The 19,894-nt window shown below is 42.6% G+C and overlaps 1 protein-coding gene across 1 annotated transcript in view; it reads right to left on the reverse strand.

Moving 5' to 3' along the window:
* The window catches only part of RSRC1 (arginine and serine rich coiled-coil 1), a 98,008-nt gene that overhangs the window by 49,773 nt on the left and 28,341 nt on the right, over positions 1 to 19,894 (reverse strand). Inside the window, exon 6 of the mRNA XM_063167425.1 lies at positions 1,925 to 1,961. Within this exon, the coding sequence (XP_063023495.1) occupies positions 1,925 to 1,961 (37 nt within the window). The remainder of the gene's footprint in view (positions 1 to 1,924; positions 1,962 to 19,894) is intronic.

Raw genomic sequence — 19,894 nt, forward strand, 5'->3', positions numbered from 1 at the left:
CTCCCACTGTCCCAGGCTGCTCCAAGCCCTGTCCAGCCTGGCCTTGGGCACTGCCAGGGATCCAGGGGCAGCCCCAGCTGTGCCAGGGCCTGCCCACCCTCCCAGCCAAGAATTCCTTCCCAGTATTCCATCTAACCCTACTCCTTCCAGTTTGAAGCATTCCCTGTGTCCTGTCAGCCCAGACTCTTGTAAATCCCAAATTGTAAAATACAATTTTAGAGAAGGGATCCAATAAGAGATTATCAAATCAAAATAAAGACCTTTAAGGGATTCACCCTGCAGGTGAGACACCCCTGGAAGCAGCAAACAAAGTGGATTTTCCAACTGCTCCGAGAACTCTGCTCTTTATTGCATTTGGTGATTCCCAACACATCTCACAGGACACCTTTAGAAAGGAGGAGCTTCAGGATCTCAATCCCAGCAGGATCTCCATCATTTCCATCCCACTATGATCTCCATCCCACCGGGATCTCCATCCTCTCCACTCCACCATGACCTCCATCCTTTCCATCCCACAACAACCTCTCTCCCATCACAATGTCCATCCTTTGCATCCACCAGGATCTCCATCCTCTCCATTCCACCAAGATCTCCATCCTACCAGGACCTCCATCCTTTCCATCCCATCACAATCTCCATCCTTTCCATCCCATCACAATCTCCATCCTTTCCATCCCATCACAATCTCCATCCTTTCCATCCCATCACAATCTCCATCCTTTCCATCCCATCACAATCTCCATCCTTTCCATCCCATCACAATCTCCATCCTACCAGGAACTCCATCCTTTCCATCCTACCAGGATCTACATCCTCTCCATCCCACCATGACCTCCATCCCATCACAATCTCCATCATTTCCATCCCACTATCATCTCCATCCCACCATGACCTCTATTCCACAATGTCCATCCTTTCCACCCCACCAGGACCTCCATCCCTTCCATCCCACCAGGATCTCCATCCTCTCCACCCTCTGGCACTCCAAGGAGATCCTGGTGCCCAAGCTCCTCCAAATCCTTCCCAGGTGATTCCCAGAATGGGAAGCAACCAGAGGAAAGCAGCTCTGTCCAAAGAGACACACCAAGTTTTTCACAGCACTATGGAACAGCAGGGATTACTCAGATATTCCATGACAAAATTAAACCCTTCTCAGGATGGATGCGCCATTAATAGTGAATATTTTCATTTAATGGGATTTAATAATCACTTTACATCAACTATTTAATGTTCCACTGACTGCTGGTACCAACATGTGAGGCTCAACTGCTTCTGACTTGTGACAAGATTTTATTTTTCCCAGTTTTGATCAACTGATGAGTTTTTAATGCTAAGCCTGGCTTGTCATCACTTGTGGGTTTAATATGTTTACTTAAACCAGAAATATTTTGCACCTCAATTATTATTTCCTACTGCAGCCCTGAATGGAATTTAAGTCGATCCATTATTCATAAAGCAAAGACAAGAGAAAACACAAAGCTGTGCACTTCTTTCAAAGCCTCCAAATGACTCAAACACACCATATTTATGCATGCAATATTTGATTGTGTCCCTGGCTCTTTTTTTTTTTTTTTTTTTTTTGCTTTTTTTTTTAATCACAAGTTTGTTGTTTTCAGATCAGGATATGCCAAAAATCCAACACCAAACAATTTTTGTTTATAATTAAGGCAATCATCAATCCAAGGATTGTAGTCCAGTTTATTTCATCTCGACATCAAAAAAAAGTAATTTAAAAAAATTAAAATTCCCTTGAAATGGGGAGATAAATGAAAATGTGAGTGCCTTCACATAATAACAGTAGCCTGACCCTCTGGGAAATGGTTGACTTTCTCAATTCAAGGTATTCAAAGCTCATTCAAAAGTGTTCATTTGGAATGCAGATATCAAAGATGATGCAAATGTTCAAGAGAAAATTAAAACTTACCAGATGTTCTAATCCAGCTTTGATGTTTGCAGAGTCCCTGTAAGAGAAGAACAAAAGTTCTAAATAGTTGCTAAACCCTTGTCTGCAACGATTTCTGTTTAACTCTGAAATGGCAAAGCTGGGTAATTTCTCCAGTGTGTCCAATTTTTAATTTTAATACATATATTTACCTGTAACACCTAAAAAACATTGATTATCCTAATGCTCAATGACAGAATTCAACTCTCAGACAGTACCTGCCCTGAAATTGTACAAACTGTCGCAATGTCACAGGATACACATTTAAATTAACATTTTAATCTAATTATCCCACTATTTACACTGGAAAGAATCAGGGAATGGGGCTGTTTATCAAATCTGTGTTTGGTGCCTCCTGGTTCTGCCCTGCCACCACTCCCACAATGAAATTCCCTGCCCCTTTCCAAGGGGATGGAGAGAAGGAATTGTCATTAATTCCATGGCTTGCGGCAGCCATGCTGGAGCTGGGCACCCAGTCCCTGAAAGCTGCAAAAAGTACAAAGGTACAGAGAGAAAATGGGAAGAATTTTACATAAAGGCAGCTGCAAAAAGAATGGACTGAAGTATCCAAGTAAAAAATCTGAAAAACAAAAATTCAGAGGGAAAATCTATCTTTAACATATCATGCTATGGAAAAAAAAGACGAAATCCAATGGAAAACAAATTAAAAATTCCCCAAATGCCAACCCACCAGACAAGGAGATGATTCCTGCTTCCATCAGCCCCAGGTTCTGCCTAATTCAAACATTCCCTCTTGGAAGGTGGGTCATTCCCACAGCAAACAGAGAAACCAGCCCGTGAGGGCTGCAGGGAACCAGTTAACACTACACTATTACTAATTACTAGTACTAAAATTGCTAATTGTTTATCATTTCCTAAAGCTTTTCAGAATCTGGTATGAAGGTTTTTTTCTGTTTAAATGTCATTAATGAAGTGAGAGGGAAAAATAAAAAATAAGTACTTTAGTTGTTTGACTTTGAAAGAATTTAATTTCTCAGCCCTACAGGATTTATCCCAATTTTGGAGACAGGAAGAAGATCCAGGGAGAGCTCAGAGCCCTTCCAGAGGCTGAAGGGGCTCCAGGAGAGCTGCAGAGGGACTGGGGACAGGGATGGAGGGACAGCACACAGGGAATGGCTCCCAGTGCCAGAGGGCAGGGATGGGTGGGAGATTGGGAATTGGGAATTCCTGGCTGGGATGGGATTCCCAGAGCAGCTGGGGCTGCCCCTGCATCCCTGGAACGTCCAAGACCAAGCTGGACATTGGGGTTGGAGCACTTGGGACAGTGGGAGGTGTCCCTGCCGTGGCTGGGGTGGGATGGATGGGATGGATGGACTGATCTCCCATGGGAGGGATCCATCTCCCAGGGGATGGATGGGATGGATGGGATGGATCTCCCATGGGAGGGATGGGATGGATCTCCCAGGGGAGGGATGGGATGGATCTCCCAGGGGATGGCCATGGCAGGGGTGGGATGGATGGGATTGATCTCCCAGGGGATGGATGGGATCGATCTCCCAGGGGATGGATGGGAGGGATGGGATGGATCTCCCAGGGGATGGCCATGGCAGGGGTGGGATGGATGGGATTGATCTCCATTCCCACCCAGAGCATTCCATGATTCCCTGATCCCTTCTGGAGGCTCCACCTGGCCCTCGGAGGTGGAGCTGCTTTGGGAGAGGACGCAGGGCAGGGCTGGAGGAGCTCCAGGCCAGCCCCATCCCTGCCATCAATATCCGTGCACCTCCCTCAGCCTGTGCTGAAAGCAGCCCTAATTCAATTCCAGGCCTCAAAACTGATAAAAAAGGTCCTGAAGTGGAAAATGTGAGGAGATTATTGGCAAATGAATAAAGATTTGTATCGAACCAATGCACGGGAGCAGAGCGGGGCTTGGTGGGGCTGTTTTTTAATCATGCCCTGTCTCAAACCTTCTGGGAACAGCGAGTTTCCCTTCCCCTCCTGCAGCACATCGATTCCTGAATTAGGCTGCAATATTAAATAATTAATATACTTGCCATGATTGATGTTTTGCATTAGTTGAATATTAGGTTATCAATCAAAATCCACTTGGTTTAATGCAATAATATTGAAAAAGTGTCACGGGCTGTTCAGCCAATTTGTAGTTGAGGCAGCCCAGACAGGAATATTGGTGTAGCACAAGGCCCTAACGCAGGAAATGCACTGCTGGAACATCCATAAGGAAAACATTATCAAACTAACCAGGACAAGGCTGAGCTTGTCCTAAATAAACCTTGGGGCACCTGTCACTTCCAATGAAAACCTCTTCCCACCCTCAGGCTGCAGGGCATCAATCAGCCAGGCTATGGCAGGGTTTATCTTTTAGTTAGCCCATAGATTATATTAGAGATCTTATGCAATTATATTCTGCATCCCATTCTATGTTACATTATACATACTATAAATTATATTACATAATTACCCTTATATTTATATAAATATATCTAACAATTATATATTTAAAATACATACTTTAAATTATACTACAACATCTGTTGCATTTTTATAATTATGTGAAATAACCACATATTTAAATTATATTATTTGTACAACAAATCATACAAATAAGGCTCCAATTATTACTATATTTCATATGTTGTTTTAGGCAAAATCAGACCTGTGGCCACAGCTCAGTCTCTCCCACACACCCTTGAGTGCCTGCAGAATTTTAAACCATTAAACACCACAAATAAAAGCCAGGAGCAGCTTTATGCACATCCAACATTCCAATGCTCACAACACAAAAGACACCATTAATCTGGTATCATTACCAGGTAATTATGTTTTACTCCATTTTATAGCCCAGACTTCCCCATATATTTGCTTTTCATACCATCTCCAGTGCAGCACCTTCTTTTCTTTGGTTCATTAGGCAAGTTTGATTTTATTCCTGAGTTTTCCTTGTTTTACCAGAGAAGGTTTGGAATTTTTCCCCACTTTGGCCAAGGATTTGCAGTAAAACACCACTTGACATGCATATATATTTAAAGTCATCCATTAAACCCAGGAAATATCATACTCAGGTTCATCCAAACTTTTCAGCAATGCCAGGGGAAAACATTCCAGCTCCATCTGAATCCTGGTCATCAGGGACCTGTAGCAAGAAGCTGGAATTCAGTTAAGGAAGTTCCATCCCTGCCCATGGCAGGGGCTGGAACTGGAGGAATTTTAAGGTCCCTTCCAACCCAAACCATTCTGGAATTCTCCAGGTTTTGCCAGGTTTGGGATTACTTAAACCTACAGTAACTAATTGAGGTGGTGTGAACTTCCTTTGCTAGTAAATTAAATAAAAAATATTCCCTAGAACTTGTTGAAATAATGATTTTAATCTGGAACATATTCATGTTCCTAAAAATACTCCCTGTATCAAACTAACCATCAATCAAGGGAGCTGAAAAATGTGCACTATCCTCAAAAGACCCCATTTAGGTACTATAAAACAGCTGAACATTTCACACATAATGTACTCTCCAGTGAATTTACAGCAGTTCCACCCAAGAACTGTAGAATTAATACACAGTTAATTAATAACTAATAATTGTCTTTGCCATAGATTCTGGGTGAGAAGCCATAGGCTGCAGGATAATCCTTTGGGTTATTTATACCTACATGGACATTACAGGAAAACTCAGGTCAAAGGGGCTTTTGGAAGGTGCAGTTGGAAGAGAATTAGATTTCCATGTGATCACACAACTTTATTTCTACCTCAGGATATCCCAAGATGAGACATTGCTGAACTTGTCATTTTTTTGCTGCTCTTTCCAATTTTTCCTGCACAACAAACTCATCAAGAAGAACAAATAGTTTGGGAATCTCACGTCTTGATAGGAAAAGCACCCATTATATATTTTTTAAAGTGTGCAATGTTGTTTTGTTCTTACCAAGCACCAACTTCAAATGATCTGGAGCTGATTCTGGAGTGTGAAGACTCCAAACTTGGTGGTCTTGGTCCCTGTGGATCCCTCCCATTATCCAAATAATTTATCTCAGGAAAAACCAGAAGGAACTTCGGCCAATTACTAATAAATTTAAATGCAATAAAGACCCCAAGATGATCCTATGAAGGTCACTTAGTTAAAGCAGGATGAAAAGCCAAAGTCAGCCCCCACACAAACACTCTGGAATAACTTGGAACTGCCAAGGAACTCCATGGAATATAATGCAAACCAAACTGAATCATGCTGAAACCAGGACTTTAAACAGGACACAAGGTGAAACAATTTCCATAATATGTTATCCTAGAAAGAAGGAAAATCAGTACCCAAGAGACCTTATCAAATATTCAGCAGGGGAAATATATAATAATCCTGGCTCAGAGAGTAAAATCCGAGATTCTATGCAATATCAACACTGAAACTAAACAGAGAGGGAGAACTCCAAAATACAGTGCTGATAAAAGCAGTAATTTCAAACAGACCCTACAAAAATATTGCCCTTCTTTGCATGTATTTCTCAGATAAACAAGAGACAAAATAACCACCCAAAATCTCCTGGTTTTGTTTCATGGAGGCTTCAGGCTGGGTATGGAAACCCCATAAATGACCAAAGCTGATTCCTCTGTTCGGCTGCCTTAAAGGCATTCCTCAACTCAACCTGGTGATTCCAAGGACATCACAAGGTGCAAATCATTGGAGTTTTCCTACTTAGAGTGGGGTTTGGATGGTTTTCCCTGGTTTTGGATGATTTTGGCTGGGCTGGCTCTTCCCTGGTTTTGGCTGGATTTGGTTTGGTTGGTTCTCCCCTGGCTTTGGCTGGGCTGATTCTTCCCTGATTTTGGCTGGATTTTCCCCTGGTTCTGGCTGGCTGGGTGGCATTTCTCCTCCTGTTCCCTCCACCAGGAATGAAATCCTGTTCCTCCCAGTCTGCATTCCCAGCAAACACAGGCAATTAAACATCAGGCTCTGCAATGTCACCGTCTCTGTTAACCAGCCTTAAATAAATTAGACAACTTTGGCCTGGTTTACCTTCTCTGTAATATTATTTAGTAGATATTCAATTAAAACACATCCTGTAGGTGAAAGTGTAGGGAAACATTTCCATAATGGACATCAGTGGCAGTCGGAAGTGCTGCTAATTAGCCCCCAAGAACAAACCAGATTACAGAGGGAGCAGCGAGCCCGGCGCTGGAAATGCCCACAAGGCTGGGCTGAATATTAAACAAAGCCCAGCAAGTTCCAGTCCTGGGAAGCACAACTATGGGAAAAACTCTCTGGACTGGTAGAGAGTGTTACAGGTTAATGAGGAACATAGAGGCAGAGCACAATAATTATCATACCCAACACCTCCCCATCTGGGCTGGGATGGCTGCAGAATATAAACACAGCACTATGGCTGCCACTAATTACACGTGTGCTGCCATTAGCAGAAATACTGAAACTCTGTGAGCTTCTCCTCTGCTCCTGGTACTGAGGAGTATTAAATGCAAGTGTAAGTCAGGGAGGAAATTTAAATGTTCTAAGCACTAAAACAATTTGAGTACAATCAATTTTCCATTTGCTGAAAGCTTCTAAATCCCCCTCATTCACCCAATTACTACTGTACTTAACCTAATGAAATTTTATTCTGCGGGAACAATACTATTCTTAAACAAATTCTTGAAAAAAATATAAGATTAAAAACTTCGAGACAAAGAATAAACTCCTAGAGAAAAGATGCAAATAAAATTACTATCATAATCTTTTGTTTTTTATTTGCAAGTAGAAGAGTGAAGAGAAACAAAAGCATGGAACATAGCATCTGTCATATCAGAATATAAAAAGATGATCCTGGCACCAAATGAAAAAGCTCTAATTCATTTGCAAATCAAGCCTGCCAGTTCTATTTCAAGCTGGCGGTAACTGTCAAGAGTTAACAAGATAATCACTTTCAATCCTGCCTTCAATGGTACATTACACTGTTATTCCATTCAATAAGGCCCTTCTTTGGGGCACTGGATGAATGGTTTTCATTTCCAACTCACACAAAAAGTTGCAGAAAAAAAAATCCATGGGGCTTAAGAAAGAAATCCCTTTATGGGCATTTATCTGCCGGCACTTGCTTTTAGGCAAAATGAGATATTTGGATACATTGGTGTCCATTCACTTCCTCTATTCCTTCAGGCCCTCAGTCTGGTGATAAAAAAAAAAAAAATCCCACAAGGAAACCTCAAGCCTGTTTAGTTTGGGGTTGGTTTTCTAAAACTCTCTATGCACATTAAACAAGTTCTGCAATAATCTTTGGTAAATGCTTCACACCACAGTGAAACTATATTGGGTTTGAATGGCTCCATCTTTGTCTAAATTCATTATAAATTGCTCAAAAAATACTAAATGCTCATGGAAAATTGTGCTTGTGGAAACATTTGCCAGTTGCTCATTAAATATTCAGCAAAAATAAAGTTACCAATTAAAGGATTTCTGCCTAGGAAACAAGGCAACCTCCAATTTATCTGAGTTAATTATTTGTATTTCTTTTCTAAGACTCTGTGCCATGAATTCTTCCCAAGAGGAGAAAATCGTGTAGAAGTTTATTAAGTATTTTAAACTTATTTGCTGGCGTGCAACTTTCCACTAAGACCTGTGAATAAAACTCTTCAAGCTTTTGCTCACTGCTCAAAATTCACATTACAAGACACAGCCTTGGTTCCCTTGCACAGATATCATTCTATTGCATACTGCATATGCATATTCAAAGGTTGGGATTTATGAGCTCAGAGATTTTTTTTCCAACCTCAAGGATTCTACAAAGCAATTTAAAGCTTCTATACTGACTTTAGAAACAAATTACTCTTTTTTTCCCAATTTTTTCCTTCTTTCTTTAATCCCCACAGATCTGAGTTCAGAGACCAAAGCTAAATTTATATTTAATATCTGAACTGAGCTCAGCTTATCCAACCTATAACCAATACAGAGCTGTACATATTTTTAATTTATTCTATTAATTTAAAAATCTCTTCCCTCAAACCCAGGGACCCACCTCACCCATCACTTCTTTTCTATCTACAGAACTCAGATTTTTGATTGTTTTTCTAACCCATCACTAGAAGTCAGACAACTTCTTCCCCACCCTTCTCATGCAAATGTTCCTTTCTATTCAGGCTTTCTTTTATGGAAAATCCAAACACCACAAGTTACAGGTTCATTTTTGTTCTTTGCACTTCACAAGTTCTTCAAAGCTTCTAAACGCAAAGATGTTCTTATAATTAAAAAAACACTTGAACAAACCCAAAGCCTAAATGCCTCTATCTATGAAGGAATAGGATACAGCTGGTTTTGATGCCCTGCCGCCCCATAGTTCAAAATAAAAATTAATTGAAATAAAAATTAATTTAAAATTCGCACAATTTTGAAGGACTTTGAAAGAGCACAAGACGTTGCACTTAGAATAGGAATTAAGAGACAGTGACAGATTTCAAACAGCAGGTCAGAAAGAAGGAAGATGAATAAAGTAAAAAAAAAGGAAGGAAGATTAATAAAGTAAAAACAACAAAAGCCCTAGCAGAAGTTTGGGACGTGCTCTCTAGCCAGCAGCAGGATGGCACCAACACTGCTGAAAAACAAACAACTGATTAAAAAACAATAAACCAACAACCAACTCCTCTCCACAGCTCAGGGAAGGACCAGGACACCCAGCAAGCCTTGGATGCACAGCTTTTACAAGCAAAGACTGAACAGAGGTTTCCAATATCCCTGAAGAGGAGTCATGGTCAAGTTCAGCCCCACAAATTCCCACCTGGCTGGAATTCAGCCCTTGGGACTGCATCTGGTCCCATTTGAGCAGCCTGAAACCTCCTGGGGGTTTAGGCATCCCTGTGGGGAGGGATGAAAACCCAGCTTGGAAATGCTGCTGGGTTGAGTTGGTGACTTTGGTTTAATTCCTCTCCCTCCTTCCACCCAGCCCAGGCTGATCTCAGAATATTCTCAGAATATCTCAGCTTTTCATTCCTGCACAAGACAAGAGTTTCCCCATTCCCAAACAGAGCAAATCCACTTGATCTGAGAATATTTCCTCTCCTCACCTACCTCAGCTTTTTTGGTCAGAAGAGATTTGAGTTTCAGGCTTTCCTCCACAATTAATTTATTATATTTTTTTAATCTCAACTCAATGTAGCTTTAAGGAAAACCTTTGGAAGTCTCTTGGTCTCTCCAGGATGCTCATTCCACACAGCCCAGTCTAACTTCCAGTAAGGAAGGAAGTAGTATCTTCCAACAACTTCCATGCTGGGCTGTGTTGCAAGACAAATTCATAAAATTTTAAAAGGGAGAGCTGAAGTTGTTCAAGCTTGAGGGGGAATTCCTCAAGTTCCTTGGCCACAAATGAAGAGGAAGAAATAATATTTCATCAAAAGGAAATTAAAACAGAAACTGATTGCAAGTCTCAAACACATCTGACCAAACCCAAGCCTAAGAGACAATGACAAAATAACCTGGAAATGCTTTGAAATTAATAAAAGCATGAGGGGAAAAAAATCAAAATTAAAAGCAGCTACTTGGAGCTCGTAAAGGAGAGGAGATGGACAGGGATCACTAAAGTTCTCACCTTGGTTTTCCCAGGATTCAGCCCAAACCAAGGCTGGGCACCTTTGGGACAGGGCTGGAAACACAGACACAGGCTGATGTGCACCACAGCAGGGTGAGAACAAGGAAAGATCTGCAAGTTCCCCTAAATCACAATTTGTGTTTTTGGTAGAAAATCTGACAGCCTAAAAAAACCCCAAAAGCACCAAGCAAAGTTGCCTGAGCTCTTCATGCTCCTTGAGTAGCACCAGAATCTCCTTCAGGCTCCTCATTCCACCAATTATTAAACCTAAAATTCTTACACACCACACTGGCCTCACTCATTTCACTCTCTTGCTCTCAGTAATTTGCTTTTTTAACCTTTTGCTGCCATGAAAAGCCAACACCACCAGTTTGCTTTGGCATTCCTCACTCCCAGCACTTCCAGTGGAAACAGAGCAGGAGTGGCTTTGCAGGGTGGAACAAACTCCCAGCAAAGTGCCAGCCAAGCTCTAGATCAGGAATCCCAAAATCCCAGAAAGGTTCGGGTTGCAATGGACCTTAAACCCATCCCATTCCAGCTCCCCAGGGACACCTTCCCCCAGAATCTCCCAAAAACATTTTGTGTTCTGGCATTTCTTCAATGAAATCAAAATAATTACTGCTGCACATTATTGACTTACCACCAAATGAGACCAAAACCAGACAAAAATATAAGACATGTCTCATTCTACAGCCAAGTTTTCCTTCAAAGGTTGTTTTTTAGTATAGAGAGAAGAGACTCCTGAAGGAATTGAGCACCATAAACAAGGCAGGCTCCAAGGAAACCTGGATCCTAAGGAATTTAGAGGTTGATGGTTAAAACCAGCACCTCCTGTTGTACCTGCAAGTCTTGGAGGTGAAGTGAAATATTCTATTTAAAATAAAAACACCAAATAAGTGGCCAGATCCTCGCAGGGCAGCCCTTCCCAGAGGATTCCCAGCCCATACAAAAGGGAACGTGGATGATCCAGCTGACACTGGAGGGAAGAATCCCAAATGCTCAAAGGACCAGGGGAATATCCCCAAGCACCTCGAGCTCCAAACGCACCCAGTGAACTGTACCCAGGTTTTTGTGTCATGTGTCCCCTCCAGCAGTCCCCCAGCTCTGCTCAGGAGGGACCTCCTGCGACCACTGAGGCTGGAAAAGACCTCCAAGACCATCAAAGTCCAGCCTTCGACCAAATCCTGCAATGAAATCAGGTTATGAAATGGAGATCCAATCTTGTGACCATTCCAGGACTGCCCTGCCAGTGCTGAACCAATCCTTCAGGGAGGAAATTCCAACCAAAGTCCAACCTGAACCTCCCCTGGCTCTCACAAAGGCTGGAAAACGTCCCCAAAAATCACTGAGCCAACCATTCCTGAACCACTGCAGACTGATGCACCCAAAGTGCTGCTGCTTCACTTTAAAATTCTTATTTTCACCTCAAATTTCAAGGTGGTGACCTCAGCCAGCCCAGAGTCAGCTGAGCTCGTGGGTGAATTGAGCTTTTATAATTTCTGAAAGGAGGAGCAGCCAAAAACCCCTTTGCCAACTGCAAGTTCTGCCTCTTTGTGATGCTCCCAGGATCAAGGATTTTCCCTATTGCAACACTCCTCAGATTTGTCTTATTTCCCTCTCTTTAGGAAATGCATCCAGACAATCTCAGTGACAACAATCACAACAAACTGCATTTTTGCTAACTGCTGGTGGAAGAAGAACGTGGTAGAGAACATTGCAATACTTGTGGCTCAAAGGGATTAAGAGAAAATTTACAAAATAATAAATAAATGGATAATTTATTAAATTTTTATTTAGAATGAATGTGCAAAATGAGAGACTGATCTCCACAAACAACACCTTGATATTGCTGAAAAACATACCCCTCATATATTGGCTTTTCACCCATTTTCAGTTTGGGCTGAAAGCTGCAATTTCAACAGACAAAATTATTGTGCCTTGCAAAGAAGTGCCACAAAGGGGAGTCCCCAGAAGGTGGAACTGGAACTGCTCCAAGCAGTCAAACACATCCATGGGATCAGCACAAAGCTCAGGACTTTCACACAAAGGCAGCACAGGATAAGCCACTGCTTAACTTCCAGTCCAAGCAAGATGCTGCAAAGTTACATCAATGTTTTTTGACAATTTTCAGGCCTTTCAAACAGGCCAGGATGGTCCAGCAACATAAATAAATAATATATTAAAATATAGATATTAAAAATATCCCCCTCCTCTGGTCATCATGGCTTCAGTCAACCAGGTCAGCATTTGAGTGAATAACTTTTACAGTTAATTTTTTTACTGTAAAAGTAAATTTTACAATTTACTTTTCACAAAAAATTTACGAAAGTAAATTTTTTGGTGAGTAAAATTTTACAAATTTTACTCATCCAGTACCAAAAGCAGAGAATGGAAGAAACTGGAAGAATCGAGTGAAGAAATAAAAAAACTTTAGTTTAAAATAATAATGATTTATTATTAATCAATAAAAATTATAATTCTTAAATAGTAATAATAAATATTAATTTTGAAAACTTTGTACCTATTTGCAAGAAGATAAAACAGTTTAGTATCTCTAGATGTATTTTTTTGCCCAGCACAGCCAACAGCTGGAGTGAACAATGTTCAAACTGCAGGTGAAATGGGGGAAATAATTTCAACTATGGGGTAAAATTCGCAAACTCTGCTTCATGTCTGGGATTCAAGGTGGGCTCTTCCTTGTAAATCTGTAATGATTTACAGAATTCCAGAAGCTGCACAAACCAATGGTAGGAACACTAGAAAAATGTCCACTCTTTGTACATAAAACACAGCCTAGCACATGGTACTTGGTGTACTACAGAAGGACCAAAAATATTTTTTTAATTAATAAATTGGTTTTTTAAAACACTTTTTTCCATCCTGCATCTGGCATTTACATTACCAGGTAACAGGCAAGGCTGAAATCAGCACATCCTGAAGCATCTCCTGCACTTGCAGGATGTCACAGAACTGACTGGAAGTGACAAAAAGCCAAGTGCTGAGAAATATTTGAGAAGCTGTAATAGCCCAGCACCAGATAAACATTTTTTTAAAAATTAAAAGGCAGCCCCTAAAGTCAGAGCCAGGGGAATTCACTATCTCTTGGACGTGGAATTGATCTGAATGCAATTACTTTATTCTTTTCAGCTCTGTTTGACTTTGAACTAAACATCAATTAATGCACAAACAAGATCTGTTAACTCCAATACTGATTTCTCCATAAAGGATGTGAAGCAAATTCATTGGCCCCCATTGAATGGCTTGGAGCAATCGCAGCCATCACCCAGGCAAGCTCAACTTCATTTTCCAGTGGTCACTTAAACCCTTAATTGTCACGACAAAACTCCCTCAGCCTCAGGTTTAAAGCCCTGAAATGAGCAAACAAGACATCACATAATGTATGCTCCAAAGCTGGGACCTTCCAGAGCTTCAGCTGCAGAGCAGCCATTGAGCCATGGCCAATGGAAGCTCATTTGAATAATCAATATGACAACCTTATTTTTCTAATGCAAACAGGATTGCTACAGTAAGGTGTCTCACTGCCACATCACAGTCATGGCCTCTTTTAACCCCTAATTAGATTTAGGCGATTATCCCTGCTCTTCCTTACAAGTGTACAGCCCGGATAAGGGATGACAAAAGCTATCTGCCACTTCCTCAGCCTCTGCAGGCTGCAGGTTATGCAGGGAGATACAGGGGAAGATCAGCAAACAATTGTTATTCATATCATCTACAGTTTGGAGATAGTCACAGTTTGCCATCCGTGCTGAGGGAAAATAGCCCAGAGCATTAGGTAAATGCAAAACCCCCTAAGAACATCGGGGTTACACAGATGGAAATTCAAGGTGATGTTGGGGAATTATGTTTAATTCAAATTGGTTATCACAAAGAGAACTATGGAGCCCCAGTTTTGCGCCTCACACAGGAAGCCCTGCCTTTTCAAGAGATTTCTGTGCATTGTCTGCTGGTGTGTAACATTTTACATGGCTGGTTCTATCAAAATTAAAGGGGAAAAAAAAAGAAATCAAACTTAGAAACAGCAATCCCAAAAGAATTACATTGCTCAACAAAGTCCGAGCAGACAGAGAAGATCTATTACAGAAATGTAATCACATTTCATTTACAAGAACTCTTATCTCAAGCACTTAAACATAACATTTAAACAGTTTTCCATTTTATTGTGCTCAGTATTGAAGCTAATAAGATAGAAAAGTATAATCACGTTAGCAACATTTCTATTGCATTACATAAACACAGCACAGATTAAAGGCAGAGCAGGGAAGGCAGTGCCTGCAAACTGAGCCCTGCCTTCCTGCTGGCACACAGGGACAGCACTGGGACCGTGGGTGACAAGTGCCACGCTGAAATGGGATCCTGGACTCCCAAAATGGCCCTTCCCAGGCTGCCCAAAAAAGGGATTTCACCACACGTTCTCCACATGGGAAGGGGTTTGGGAGAGAAGTCCTGGCTCTTACTGGAAGGATCATTTATCTAAGACAAGTAAAATTTTCAGAATTGCTACAAAACCCATTTGGACAGAGCTTTGAAAAGCACTGAAGGGGAATATATTTTAAAAGATGTTGAGGTGTGATTTCAAGGTTTACCCCAGAACCTGGGTCCCTCCCCTGACCATTCCCTCTCAGGTGTGTCAATCATCCCTCCTTTCCCCACCCTGCAAGGGCCAGACAAGCCAAGGCACATCCCTTCTGGCTATATTGGTAAATATTCCAATAAAAATATTGCATAAGTGGTGATGAACCCCTTACCAGCACTGCTTGAAGCAGCTCCAATGCACCCTCTGCTCTGGGGCTGCATTTCTGTGGGGGAATCTCTGCAGCCCTGCCCAGATTGCTGCTCCATGCCCAGCCCAGGGAGGGACCGCAGGGCTCACCTGGTGCCACCCCAGGGCACGGCACTGGAATTGCCCCTGGGAGGCTCCAGAGCCCCTCTGGTCTGGGGCAATTCCCTGGGATCAGTCCCTGCCCCTTCCTCTGGCACCAGGCCCTGCTCCAAAAGTGGCTCCAGAACTTGCAGGACAGAGAAGAGAAACAACCGACCATGAGAGGAGAAAAGGCTCCAGGGAGAGCTCAGAGCCCTGGCAGGGCCTGCAGGGGCTCCAGGAGAGCTGCAGAGGGACTGGGGACAGGGATGGAGGGACAGCACACAGGGAATGGCTCCCAGTGCCAGAGGGCAGGGATGGGTGGGAGATTGGGAACTGGGAATTCCTGGCTGGGATGGGATTCCCAGAGCAGCTGGGGCTGCCCCTGCATCCCTGGCAGTGCCCAAGGCCAGGCTGGACATTGGAGGAAATACAGATATCAAATCCCAGGAAACTTTGTCAGGAAAAAATTCCTCTCCCATAACAATGTGAGAAGCACAACCTAAAAATAAGGCACGAGTCAGAATATATTACAGGGCAGAGTAGAATTCTCAAAAATTATATCTAAAACCTACAGCATATAAAATTTTGAGCCTGTAACATCAAGACCTAATTATCCACTCTCCATTTACTGAGTTATTGTAGCATGAATGTTTAAAAAAGAAAAAAAGCAGCAGAACTATTAAAATTATCTTTGAAGCTCATGGACAGAGTTTCCAACAAGTTCTGGGGCCTAAAGCTTGCTTTGTTTTTTAAAATAAATTAATTGATGGACTTTAATCTTTTGTCCTCCTCAATAAAAAGCACACTGTGACCCTTTAAATCAGATTTAGTGGCTCTCACTCCTTATAAACCCCTTCCTTCTCTTCCCTCTTCATGCTTCTGACCCACAGGGGACCTGTAAATTAACTCCAAGCAGAAACTCCCACTGCAACATCATCCAAAACTTCACCCAGGTTTTTTTCATACTGTTTAGTGTGGCCAGGAAATAAAGGCAGAGCAAAGGAGGAAGTAAAAAGGAAAAAGGGAGATGGCAGAGGGAGGCACATGACGCCTTCTTACCACTGGCCCTGCAATCCCAATTCCTCTGGTGAACACTCTCCATTGTCTGGATTTCCCTAATATTTTTCAATGCCCACCTGACAATAATCAATGGAAAATTCCCTTTTCCCTCTTGGACACAGCATGATCCCATTAAGCAGCCTCAAAAGATTCTGCTCTGAGCAGCCAAGGCAGACCTTCCTGATCAATTCCTTAATCCATTTGGAGAGAATGGACTGGTCCTGCTGCTTCAGTTTCAGCCCAGGAAAAATCATTCCCAACATAATTCACCATTACATGGGCCTTGTATTACAAGAACTTCAGCTGCTGGAGCAGCTGAGGAGCGAGGCAGGATCCAGGAGAATCCAAGATGTTCCCTCTGGGTCTCCCCATTCCCACCCTGGAAGGCACACTAAGCATTTCCCAGCCCTGTTCTCATGGATGTTTGAAGGTGTTGGTTTTTACACTAAATAATGTAAAAATCAGTGGCTGGAGTGGAAGCCATTCCCAGAGTTTTGCCCCAGAAAAAGTGCAATGCATCAGGTTGCCATAATCTAAAAAAAAAAAAAAAAAAAGTAAAAAAGGAATAAATTCAACACGATGCTGAATTATTGTCACAAGGACCACTCTGCTCCATGGGGAACATCATCCCATCCTGCTGGGGAACCAGAAGGGATCATTCCAAGAAGGGATCAGGGGATTCTCAATGAACAAAGAAGGACGTGAAGGTCAAGAGCAGCCTCTGCATCTGGAAATCTCCTTTGGGAACCAGACCCACAAGTTCCAGAATGGAAAATTTGAGTTGGCAAGTCTCTCCTCCATGGGAAGATCCAAGAGCCTTCCCTCCTCAATGGAAAATCACTGCAATGAAAGGATGTGCAAGCAGGAAAATGGCAGCACAGGTTATAAACTCTGTAGGGTTTCACTCCTGCTGGGTAGGAACAACCTGCCCTGCACAGAACCAGGGGTGCCAAGGATGAAAGCAGGGGCTAGAAGTGAATTGTGGAATCACAGAAAGGTTTGGGCTGGAAGGGACCTTAAATCCCACCCAGGGCCACCCCAGCCATGGCAGGGACACCTCCCACTGTCCCAGGTGCTACAATTCCCAATGTCCAACCTGGCCTTGGGCACTGCCAGGGATCCAGGGGCAGCCACAGCTGCTCTGGGCACCTGTGCCAGGGCCTGCCACCCTCCCAGCCAGGAATTCCTTCCCAATATCCAACATACATCCCTTTTCTCTTAATTTAAAACTATTCCCTCGTGTCCCATCACTGATAACAATTTAAATTATTTAAGTTTGTCACATTATTTTATAATTCCAAACAACAGAAAGGTCCAAAATTAGACCAGGATTAGAAATGCGTCCTCCAAACAAAGATTCTCCTTCCCTTCCTAATCACAGCCATGGATGGTTTATAATCTCCATAAGCAGGTAAGCTCATTCCAAAAAAGCATTCCCAATCCAAAATACGAGGCGCAACAGCAAGTTTAATATTTTAATGTGAATTTCAATTTCCCTTCACCACAGCATGATCTTTCAGATGGGCTGTGTGTGACCTGCCCCTCCTGTGCCTGCTCTGAGGAGCAGTTTTCTGTTTGGGGCTGGGTTTTCCCTAAATCCTTGCTGGGACTGTGGGTTTAGTGGCAGGATGCAGGAGCAGGGTGCAGGGTGAGGTGATTACTGTATCTCTGCTGTTCAGTATCTGCAGGGTGTCTCAGTGCCACTCCAACTCCTTAAACCCAGTAAAGAGATTACAGCTCACACTAACTGGATTTGCACAGCTCTGGATCATTCAGTTTGGATTCCTCCTGCCCAGATTAAGGGAGGCCATTAAAACAATAGTCAGCTGCTCTCCCAGCACAAGGTGTCCCAGGGAAAAAAAACCCCAAAACTCCACGTTTACATTCAGAGCGTGTGTGTGTTTGGACATGTGGGCAAACAAAACCCTCCTTCAGCAGGAACACCCCACGTTCAAGGGATGACTCCCCCCAAACCCCAGGATAATGCAAATTATATAGTTATAAAAGGACAATCAGGGTGGCTGGCAGTTTTAAGGAGCGGATAGTTTCGAAAATTTTAAACAGCTTAAAAGAATGTGTGTCTTTGAAGATACTGCCTTCAAATGCATTCCAAAACCTATTTCTGGAAATAGGGAGAAATATAATTCCCTCAGCATAGTCCATGAATTTAGCAGGGAAGCTCATTTGACAGCCATCACTAACTGACAGTCTGAACTACAGAATTTGAACACAAAACTTAGATTTTTGTACTTAGCACAAAAAGTGCTTAATGAATGAAAATGAAATGTTTACCCTGAACTAAATTCTATTTATTTTCCAGAGCCAGTGGTTCCCCAGCACCTCCTGCACAGTTTTGCTCCACAGCTCACACACGTGTGCCATCCACACTGGCTTTTCCAGCTGTCTGGGAGTGAAAGGAAAAGAAATCATCCCATATGCTGCTGCCCATTAAATAAATGGCCAGCCTTTTGAGTCCTAAAAGAGGATTTTTAGCAAACAAAAAGAAAAACAAGGCCAACACAGCTTAGACAACAATAGCAACAAATCTCGGTCAAAGGCAAGTGACCCTCGAGCTGCTCTGGGCATATGGAGGTCTCAGTCCTTTTCAGAGAAAACCCTTCCTCTGCTTCCCATTAGCCTTTGGCTGACTTACTGGGAGGAAACTGTCCTGCTCTGGCCTCTCAGCTGCTTCCTCTGCCTCCCAGCAGAGCTCAGATCCTCACCCATCACCCCAAACACGCCCAGGGGTTCCCTGGATCCTCCCCCGGGCACTGCAGGGACCAGCCCAAACTGCTCAGCTCCTTTTCCATCAGCAAACACAGATTCTGACAGGGCAAGGGATTCAATCTCTCTGCTCTGAGTCACCCAGAGACCTATTGCTGGTGACTTCTTCATTACCTGCTCCGGTCACCTCATGCTTGGGCTCTGCCTGCAGGCTGGAGGTAGAGAGAAAGGCAAAAGGAGTAAGAATAAATTATTAATTAATCAATAGAAGAGGCATTTTGGTTTTACTGCGGATAAGTGACTCCTTTGCCATCCTAAAGATCCTGGAAAATCTAATTAGAGTCCAAGGAAGTGCCTGGCAGCCACTGGAGTATCCCAGGCTGGACAAAGGGGCTCAAGCTCATTCAATTTTAGAAGCTGTTCTTCAAGAAGCTACCAAAGGAAATCACTGGAGCCAAGGAGTCCTACCAGGCATCTTAAAACTTTACTGCAAGCACTTCTCAAAGTCCTCGTAATTTAGCCCAGACACTGAAAATAAACCTACCTGGATTAAGGAAAGGGTTTTCCCTTCTGCCAGAAGATATTTCTCCCATAAGCATTCAAACTACTTTCCACCACAGGATGGAGTAGTTTGGTTTCAGCATTCAAAATGCAGTTGCTAATTTTAAACAGATTTTAAAGAAGTTCTCCAGTATTTCTAGGAATGTCCATGTTTAAGAGGGATTTTTGGCCACATTCTACAATTCCCAGCA

Source organism: Melospiza melodia, chromosome 12 (assembly GCF_035770615.1).
Source record: "Melospiza melodia melodia isolate bMelMel2 chromosome 12, bMelMel2.pri, whole genome shotgun sequence".
NCBI classification, from domain to species: Eukaryota; Metazoa; Chordata; class Aves; order Passeriformes; family Passerellidae; genus Melospiza; species Melospiza melodia.